This window comes from Sinocyclocheilus grahami, unplaced genomic scaffold (assembly GCF_001515645.1).
Source record: "Sinocyclocheilus grahami isolate Dianchi unplaced genomic scaffold, SAMN03320097.WGS_v1.1 scaffold655.1, whole genome shotgun sequence".
Classification (NCBI taxonomy): Eukaryota; Metazoa; Chordata; class Actinopteri; order Cypriniformes; family Cyprinidae; genus Sinocyclocheilus; species Sinocyclocheilus grahami.
In genome coordinates this window covers 707,559-717,292 of record NW_015505834.1, presented here as the reverse complement: position 1 = coordinate 717,292, position 9,734 = coordinate 707,559, and the positions used below count along the sequence as shown (strand labels likewise).

Sequence of the window (9,734 nt, the reverse complement as noted above, 5' to 3'; positions counted from 1 at the left end):
AAATTAAATAATTACAAAATTACAACAGCAATAAATAATGTTATGGGATTAATGTTGTAAATAAAATGTTGAACATACAAGTAAGAAATGTTGGGGAAAAATGCATACTTTTAAGCATGAGACTAAACCACCAGTAGGTGGCGGTAAGTCACTTACTCATTAAACAGATTCCTTCAAACCTCTGAATCATTCAGTAACAAAAACGCCGGGTGTGGCTTGGAGAATGTGCGCAATAATTCTGTTCTGATCTTTGTTTGGAACTATTTTCGTTGGTGAAATAAAACAAAACTTTTAAGTAACTTCATATACTTTACTACTTGTTTGTTGAACTAAAATCAATGTAACATTTGCAATCGTGAAAATATTCAGCAAAATAGATCCCTTGTCATGGTATGTTACTTGACTATATAATGCTATAAATAAACTAAACATTTTGAATTTTTACCTCGGTATGTTTGTTCTGTGAGTTTCTTTATGTGTGCCGTTAGGGATGCACCGATACCGGGCCCGATACTGGTCTCCTGTACTCGCGAGCTTGTCGAGTGAATATACCTTTCTCACAGACATCACTGGAAAGTTTGTAGTTTGGTCGGATGTGTGAAAAACAAGTAAGTAAAACAATGCACAAGTTACTTAACGGTAGGGAGAGCGAGAGAGAGAGCGTGCGCAATTCTGTTGTGTGATCTTTGATGTTCACTCACTTGGCCCACGCATCATTTGGATTAAAACTAAATCGTAAAAATAAAACCATTTATAGGGGCATTCACTATAAACAATTTATTTTCAACCTTAGGCATACACGACTTTGGCGAAAGTGATTCTAGCAGCCTGTGTGAAATGCGCTGTACTACTGTCTTCTCAGGAGACTACAGGCTGTCATTAAGGCTAAGGGTCACCCGACTAAGTATTGATAGTTGTGTAAATACTGTCATACTAACAGCTGTCTGAATTGTTTTGGTTGATTGTAATCCATTACATACCTTTCTATTAAAATTATCTAACATTATCAAGATGAATTTGTTCTGACACGTGATAATAGAAATACACTATCCATTATCAATCGCTGTTTAAGCTGAATGTAATAAAATCAGAAGAACCATTTGCCCGTTTTGATGCGTGATTATATTTTGTCATTTAAGTTTTAACCAGGCTATTAGTCCTGTCGGGCAAGTACAATTCTGAAGCCATTTTTTCAGTAAACTAGCATGAACCCATTTAAAGTAGCTGGTGTTCGACTATTTCTGTAACCGCAATTCTCTCTGATGATGCTGTAACTACGGCGGGGGTGGGGGGGGGACTCTTGATGGACACTCACTGGGTCCGTCAGACTGGAGAAATGTTTGTGGTAATGTGACCAAAAATATTTAAGACCTAATGAATCTGAATTTAAGACATTTTAAGACTTTTTAAGGACCCGCGGCCACCCTGCTTCCAGTATTTTGCCAGTTATCTGACGCGTGCAAAATGAAGCAGAGGATTTTTACAAATTGAATAGTCGAATAGAACTGACGGATCGCGACAGCCCTAGAAGCTATAAGATACAAAACAGCTGAGGGTAGAAATCAAGCTTCGGAGAACACAAACACACCTGCATGTGACCCAAATACTCCTCCATTATGGCCACTTTCTTGTTGTTTACAGCAGCGATCTTGGCATTTGTTTCCTCTTCAATTGCCTGCAAGTTGATCTCATTCTGCTCCATCTGCCGTAAACTGCACATTGAGAAAAAGATATAAACGAAGGAGGGGAAAAAAAAAAAAATCACAATAAAGCTGCACACAGCTGGTTTTCAGAGGAAGGTACCTGTCCTGTTTTGTGCTGATTTTCTGCTCCAGTTGTCTCTTCTTGCCTTTCAGCTCAGACAGTTTCTTCTTGTTAGCACGCAGCTCATTATCACGGCGATCCAGTTTAGCTTGTTGCTCACGAATGGCTGCCATCCGTTGATCAATGCTCTGCACCTGCCTCTCTGCTGCCTGCGAGCAAGATGTCAAATCTGAGGTCATTACACTTATTAGGGATGCATCGATCCGATACTTAGTATCGGTATCGGCTACGATACTGGCAGTTTCTGCCGGATCAGGTATCGGTCAGACGTGACCGATCCAAAATCCGGTATTGTACGAATACTATTCTGTGTTATTGTTAAGCCGCACGAAAGCACAAAAACAATACAAAGCACCATAAAATCAAAGTCCAAGCGTTCTGAATCCCTTGCATAGTTTAATGTGAGGTACAGATGAATATTTAAGTCGTTAAATTCAAGTTGACCCAAACTCTTCTCTCCGCTGCAGCTGTCTGTCATCCTCCATTCAGCATTCAAACTGCGTGTCGCATTTGGTTACGACAGTCAAGACGATGAAACTCTCTCCAACAGTGCACAGTAACTGAAATTTAAAACTGTTAAAAGAAAAGGCTCAATAAACTATCACAGATTTAATACACTACGCATCAATATCTCTATCCTTTGTGTTTTGAACGTCTCTATGCGGAGCGCGGTGCCTGCGCGCTCTGACTCCATGTTGCTTCAAGTGCATCATTCTGTGCACGGGATGTGCATAAGCACTTTGTGCTGCTCTGTATTGGAGCTTTTCGTATTATAATACTTTTGCGCAATGAAAGATTATTTATAGCGTTTCTTTTTCTGTCCTTCGATAGGACAGAAAAAGAAAAGCTATTTATAATCTAATGTATAGCACAGTAATGGAGGCAGCAACATATGATAGATAGGACTCCCGTGCTACTCCGAGAGGAACCATGTTACATATTATACAGAGAGTAAGTTGCCATTATTTTACTAGTCATGGAATGGGAAATGTTCCATTAACCTGTTAACAGCGGTTTCCTGTGTTCATGTATTTAAATAAAGGGGTGATTATTTTAATAAGTACCGCGTTTTCTTTACTCGTCTAATTTTTGTATTTGTATTTGCAATCAAGTCATGGCCAATACATGTTCGTAGCACTTGATTTCTTTGTTAAAATCTATTACACTATTAAAACAAATCTAGAAAACTGAGTGACCACATTGCAACATTAAACTCTGTAAAATGTTAAGTTGGTCGCAGTGCCATGCACTTAATGCCTCATCTGCGGCCGTACTAGAAGTACTCTTGATGGACACTCACTGGGTCCGTCAGACTGGAGAAATTTTTGTGGTAATGTGACAAAATATTTAAGAATTTAATTTGAATTTGAATTTAAAGACATTTTAAGACTTTTTAAGGACCCGCGGCCACCCTGGTGTGTATTTGACAGTCTAAGCGCAATAAGACATTAATTTAGTTTAGTACTCACATGCCGTGTGACAGCCGCTTACTGTGCGTGTGCTTCAGATGTGTGCACTCAGAAAACCGCATATCAGAAGCTTAAACTAATAGCATGATTTCATCATGATTTTGGCAGAGTATCTGAGGAAGGAGATGTAAAGGCACAGTCCTATTCTGGAAAAGGGGGCGGGCAGCAGCAGCTCATTTCCATTTAAAGGAACTAAAACAGCGTGTTTCTGCTTCCACTCAAAATAACCATTTTCAAAATGATGTAATAAATGATCTGTGACGTATTCTGAGCTGAAACTTCAGATACATTCTGCAAACACCTGAGACTTATATTACATATTGTAAAAAGGGGCATAATAGGTCTCCTTTAAAAATCCTTACAAAAATCAGTCTCTGAAATAGTTTGAAGGGTGATTTCTTTCCTAATTAATGGTTTAAACACCAACAGTTCATCTACTAAATAAAATAAATTATTATATACCAACATGCTGCAACATTTAAATCCTAAAGCAGTGGTGACAGTGTGTCCGATGGGCGTCTCTCACCCTCAGCTGCTCCTCCAGCTGGCTTCTCTCATCTGCATCTATGGTCATAGTGAGGAACTGTGAGGGTCGCAGGGCTGAGTTACTGGAGACCACATTACTAGAGTAGTTGGATTTCTTCACAGTGTACTTCTCCTCCGCTGTGTAGATCATCCTCATCTGAAGCTCTCTTATCACCTGCCACAGAAAAACACGAGTTACAAGATTATAAGGCCCTATGAAATCAGCTTTTTTTTTTTTTTTTACCAAATTCAGCATTATTTTTTTTAACTTCTATGCTTTCCATTTTAATTGAATAATTACATTTAAATAATAAAATGCATGTCCAAATCAATTTAATTCATAAAATTTTAACAATAACTTTTTAAAATGTTAACAATAGCAGGGCGCTATAAATGTGTGTTGTTGTTTTTTCAGAAATTCTGTGATTTAATACAAATTTATTATCATAAATGGTTGTGTGGAAGTGGTTGCTCTGGAGATAAAAGTTCATGTGAAGTAGGCCTACATGACCTCAAATACTGAAGACAGAGTCATTCAGAACATGCAGACTTCATATCTAAACAGCAGTCTTTTTGTGCTTTTATATACACAGACACTATAGCCCATATCACGATTTGATTCATTGTACAGCTATACTTAAAAACTATATATACAGTAAATTAAATTTTTATGGCTGGATAAACCAATTCCCTCTGTTTTCTCTGCATCACAAAAATCTGATTTTCAAAATTATCTGATCACAAAATTACTGATTTGAATCATTCGTTTACATTGCAATTTATGCATTTGACAGATCCATAGTGGATTTTACATTGCATTAAAGCTATAATTTTTTTATATTTAATTCATGTGATCTCTGGGAATCAAACCCATGACCTTGGTGCTCTACTGTTACCGTAGTAGGCTACAGAAGACTATTTACAAGTTGATAATGAGCAGCTAGGTCACAGACTACATTCATGTGCACAAAACTAGATTCAAAATCTACTGCTTGATGTCTATTAATATTTCGGGCAGCTTCCCAGCTGAATGATGGAGGACCTACCATCTCGATCATGCTCTTAGTCTTCTCTGTTCCTACAGGCACATCATTGACTTTGTACTGATAGCATAAGTAACTCATGACCTCCTCAGGAGCATCGAACAGCTCACGCAAATATGAGAAGAAACCATAAGGCCTGACAAAAAGAAACAAAAACAATTTAATAAATGTACTGAATAAGATGTCTTGGTAGTGGTCGAGTAGAGGGTGTTACTTTAGAGTCTCGAGTGGTCGTGATGGTGGTCGTTTAGAGCAGGACTCCTCTGGAGCAATGACGGTGTTAACTCGCAGCCTCTGTGTGTCTCGCACCTGAGAAAACATTTCACATTGTACTGCTTTTACTTTACTTATCCTCTATTATAAATGTTTATTATTCTATTATTTTAATCCATTATATTATTTCATGTTCATTATAAGAAAGTAACACAAATTAAATATTAGACCGTAAAAACAATTCTTTTTGAACAAATAATTTTACCAATCTTATAAAAAATGTATAGAAAATTGTTAATTTGTTCATATATTATAACCTCCTTAGTTGAACAATCAACATTTTCCCTTCACTGACCGATTGTTTAAAGGTGACCTATTATGCCCCTTTTTACAAGACGTAAAATAAGCCTCTGATGTCCCCAGAGTGTGTTAAATTTTAGTTCAAAATACCCCACAGATAAGGTTTTATAGCTTGTTAAAATTGACACTTTTAGGGTATGAGCCAAAACGTGCTGTTTTTGTGTTTGTCCCTTTAAATGCAAATGAGCTGTTGCTCCCAGCCCCCTTTTCAGAAGAGGCAGGACCTTCAAGAGCCAGCAACAACAAAACAGGACAATCTCACGCACTGAAAATGTCAGAAACTCTCAGTATGAACCAGAATCAGTTTAAAAGTCAGTCATCTGATTGTACTGTGCATAATACATGCACGTTTATTTTTTCACAAACTTTATAAGTCCCACTTGTGATTATGAGCTGGACAAATTCAAGTAGTCGACTTCACATTGCTATCATATGCAATTTTTAACTACCACATTCCTATTAACGATGATTATGGTAGCACGTGAAGGCAGCACCAGTGAAAACAGGCAGAGACAATGGTAGCTTTAGCAACATTAGCCTTACTGAGTACCAAGAAGTTCTTTCAGAAAGGCAATTTGGAAAACAAACGTGTAATATTTACTTTGTCTGGAGCTGACATTCACGCACAAAGCGTTGGTATTAATCCCCCTTTCAGAATCAACCTTTACGAAAATCCAGCGTTGAACTAACCATCATTTGTGAGGCAGTCTGGCGCAAAATGAAAGGGAAAAACATAGGACTAAGCGGCTCAGATGGAGACTCCTATGTTCGTTGGTGCATCTCAAAACGCAACCCTTCTAATGCCTCTTTGGTGCTGACAAGCAGCTACAGCAAGAAAACAGTGATGGCGGACTGCTGCTTCTCACTCAGGGCTGTCTAAGCTAATAGGGCAGAGATCGTCACACACTTTTTCCCTACGATGACGTCATTTTAGGGAGAAATCTGGAATTGTGTGTTCAGAGAGACTGTTGATTTATTGGGATTATAAAAAAACAGTATGTGTGGGTGGATTTTAACCATTACAGCCTGGTTGTTTTCACACACTGCGGCCACACAACTATGTTCAAACACCTTATAAAAGTGATGTTAAAGTGAAAAGTGAAGTTTTGCATAACAGGTCTCCTTTAAATGATTTTTATTTTATTGTGTCAGTTTCTTCACTGAGCTTCTCACCTCTGTCATGAACTTCTCCATGTCCTCCTGTCTCTGAAAGACGAAGGCTCTCAAATCATTGAGAGGAATGTGACTCTCAATGTATTTTGCGTGCCGAGTATCACGGACATTTATCTGGCAAAAAAGAGAGAAAATCAAACAGATCTGCTTAAAAACCCATCTCCAAGAAACAGCAACTGAATTAGCAGTGGTGCTCTCACCACCAGCATCATGGGCTCATAGACGTTGCCTTCAAAACGATCACGGTTATCCCTCAGCCACTTGAGGGCGGTGTAGGTGTCACGAAAACGGTTGCGCAGTTTATCCTCTTTCACCTTCATCATGTCGTCCAGACTCCTCTGACGATTCCGCAAACCTTCAGAAGAACATCCAACAAACTAAACATGAGTGCAAGACTTAAGGTCATTGCACACCGAGTCCGAAATTTTCATATGCGTTTTTCTTCTCTTTCCTATCAAAACACTTGTTACGGATGCAAAAACGCAGAAAATCAAACTTAATCCGAATTTTTTTAAGACAGACGAAAGTTTCGGAGGCAGTGTGTAAACGTGATCGACACAACGTGAGGTCGTATCTATTTTTTACATGCGAAATTTTCGGACTCAGTGTGCAAAGAAGCATGGTGAATTATCAGTATAATGAATATATCAATATAATTATCTAAAACAGGGTGATTTCTTCACAACAGGCAAAAAATGCTTCTTAAACAACATTTGTATGTTTTTTCTAGGGCTGGGAAAATAAATCGATGCATCGCGAATCGAGAAATGATTCAGCATTGATTCTGCGATTTCCCGAATGCATCGCAATTCTTTCTCGAGTCGATTCTGAGCTTAGTTTTGAACAGCAGATGGCGCTGCATGCTTTAGAAACAGCCGTACTCTGCTTGTTTCCAAATCCTTACACACACTTGAACCTAAAATAATCATTCATAAAATTTGAAAAGGATGAAGCGAATTACAAGGGTGTTCACAGTGCGCTGCGTTTACATTAATCTGCCGTCATAAAAGCATTCTGAGCCGAGGTGAAATTACAGTCAGCCGAACTCTTCAGCGCTCTTCTTCGTGAGCATTTGAGTGTGTGGATAAAAACTAGATTAGAGCGCCATCTGCTGTTAAAACCTAAGCTCAGAATTGATTCCAGAGAGAATCGCGATGCATTTGGAAGATCTCAGAATCGAGCCACGAATCGATTCTGCATCGATTTAGCGTCGTAGCCCTAGTTTTTTCTGCTACTAAATTCATCTTAAACATTACGGTTTAATTCTCCAAAGGCTTCGTCTTTATCTCTGCGCAGGTCCAACATCTCGCCCTCCAGTTTGGCTTTTTCCTCCTGGATTTTCCTCAGATCTGCATTAACAGCCTCAATCTGAGGCGTGACGTCCTCCATGCTGCCCATGTTCTGTAGCTCCTTCTGCAGGTCTTTGATCATGAGCTGCGTGTGTCCGATCCGCTTCTGTCGGTCCGCCTCCTCGGTCTGCTTCAGACTCAGGTCCTGTCTGATGTCATCAACCTAGCGTTTGACAGAAGCAGACTAATCAGCTAGTGTTTCAATATGGTCTTTAAAAGTTTCTTATGTTTTGTTGGTAGTCTTTCAGAACAAACCTCTTTATTCCTATATTCCAGCTGATCATGTTTCTGCTTACATTTCTGCGATGCGTCTCTGATACCGGCAGTCTGAGAAATTGGGGGGAGAAAAACAGTGGCATTATTTTTATATAATAAAGGAAATATAAAATAGATTCTTGGCAATCAGGTTTGTGATTTGTGCAGACCAGCTCCTTCATCTGCTGCTCGATGGGCTGCAGCTGACTCTCCACCGAGCGGATCTTCCTGAGTAGCGGCTCCTGAGCTTCTTTTAGCGACTTCAGCTTCTTTTTCATTTCCTCTCTCTCCTTCTTCACCCCCTCGAGCTCTTTACGTGCCGTTTCATACTCCTAAAATCGGAAACAGAGAATAAAGTCTTGAAATCCATCCGATATGTACATAAAATCTTAAAATGCACATTAAAAAAAATGTATGCTCTTGTCATTTTTTATCAGAAAAGAAGATTCCTGAGTAGCGGCTCCTGAGCTTCTTTTAGCGACTTCAGCTTCTTTTTCATTTCCTCTCTCTCCTTCTTCACCCCCTCGAGCTCTTTACGTGCCGTTTCATACTCCTAAAATCGGAAACAGAGAATAAAGTCGTGAAATCCATCCGATATGCACATAAAATCTTAAAATGCACATAAAAAAAAAAAATTATGCTCTCGTAATTTTTTATCAGAAAAGAAGACTTATCTGCACATGAACTACGAATGCATTTATAGTAGTGCTGGGTATACCGGTTCATACCGAATACCAGTGTTTATTTTTTCTTATGATATTAATTTTTAAAATATCTAGTGCTGGGCGGTACACCGGTTCATACCGAATACCGGTGTTTATTTTTGTTATGATATTAATTTTTAAAATATCGTAATATGTCACTTAAACAACGTTCGGAATGCTACACTGTTTGAGAGGGGTCCCTTTTCACTGTTGCACTGTGGTGAGGGAACAGCTGTATGTGTTACTAAGCGTGAAAGTTCCGAAACTGAAGCTGTAGAACTAATAGAACGTGATGATGACACAGAAGAACTCATCCACAATATCCACACTGACCGCCACAAATACCCACCGCCCCCTGCCATCAGCTCCCGCGTCTCACACACGAGCGCGACTTCAGCAGTGAGCAGCAGAGAAGCAGCGCATTCAGTTGGCCATAAATGAGTACAAAACAGCGTTTCCTAGCACCTGTCGCTTACTGATTGTTTGGAATTATTAATTATGAGCGTAGTTCGTCTGTTAATATCACATGCACTTTTTTGTTTGTTGTTTTTTTTAGTTCGTTACTCAGATGCAGGCAGTGCGCTGCATGAGACAAAAAAGTAATATAGCCAAAACAACCGCATAGCCGCTCTTTAGTGTAGATGCATGTTGATTTTATCAGATGATGCCGACGCGATTATAAATGAGAGCTCCTGGTTAACATGTATTAAAAGGGGTCGTGTTTAGTCACTATTTAGTGTGGTATTTTTTGACAATATTCACTCATCATGACAGTAAAATAGGGCATTCTAAGTCAATATACTGCAGTATTTCCTCTCT

The 9,734-nt window shown here is 39.0% G+C and overlaps 1 protein-coding gene across 1 annotated transcript in view; it reads right to left on the bottom strand.

Annotated features, from left to right (window-relative positions):
• smc5 (structural maintenance of chromosomes 5) overlaps window positions 1-9,734 on the bottom strand; it is a 32,395-nt gene that overhangs the window by 16,871 nt on the left and 5,790 nt on the right. Inside the window, exons 7-16 of the mRNA XM_016242367.1 lie at window positions 8,382-8,543; window positions 8,212-8,283; window positions 7,864-8,119; window positions 6,808-6,962; window positions 6,608-6,721; window positions 5,076-5,170; window positions 4,865-4,997; window positions 3,820-3,993; window positions 1,804-1,973; window positions 1,589-1,712 (exon numbers count right to left, since the gene is read on the bottom strand). Of these exons, the coding sequence (XP_016097853.1) occupies window positions 1,589-1,712; window positions 1,804-1,973; window positions 3,820-3,993; window positions 4,865-4,997; window positions 5,076-5,170; window positions 6,608-6,721; window positions 6,808-6,962; window positions 7,864-8,119; window positions 8,212-8,283; window positions 8,382-8,543 (1,455 nt within the window). The remainder of the gene's footprint in view (window positions 1-1,588; window positions 1,713-1,803; window positions 1,974-3,819; window positions 3,994-4,864; window positions 4,998-5,075; window positions 5,171-6,607; window positions 6,722-6,807; window positions 6,963-7,863; window positions 8,120-8,211; window positions 8,284-8,381; window positions 8,544-9,734) is intronic.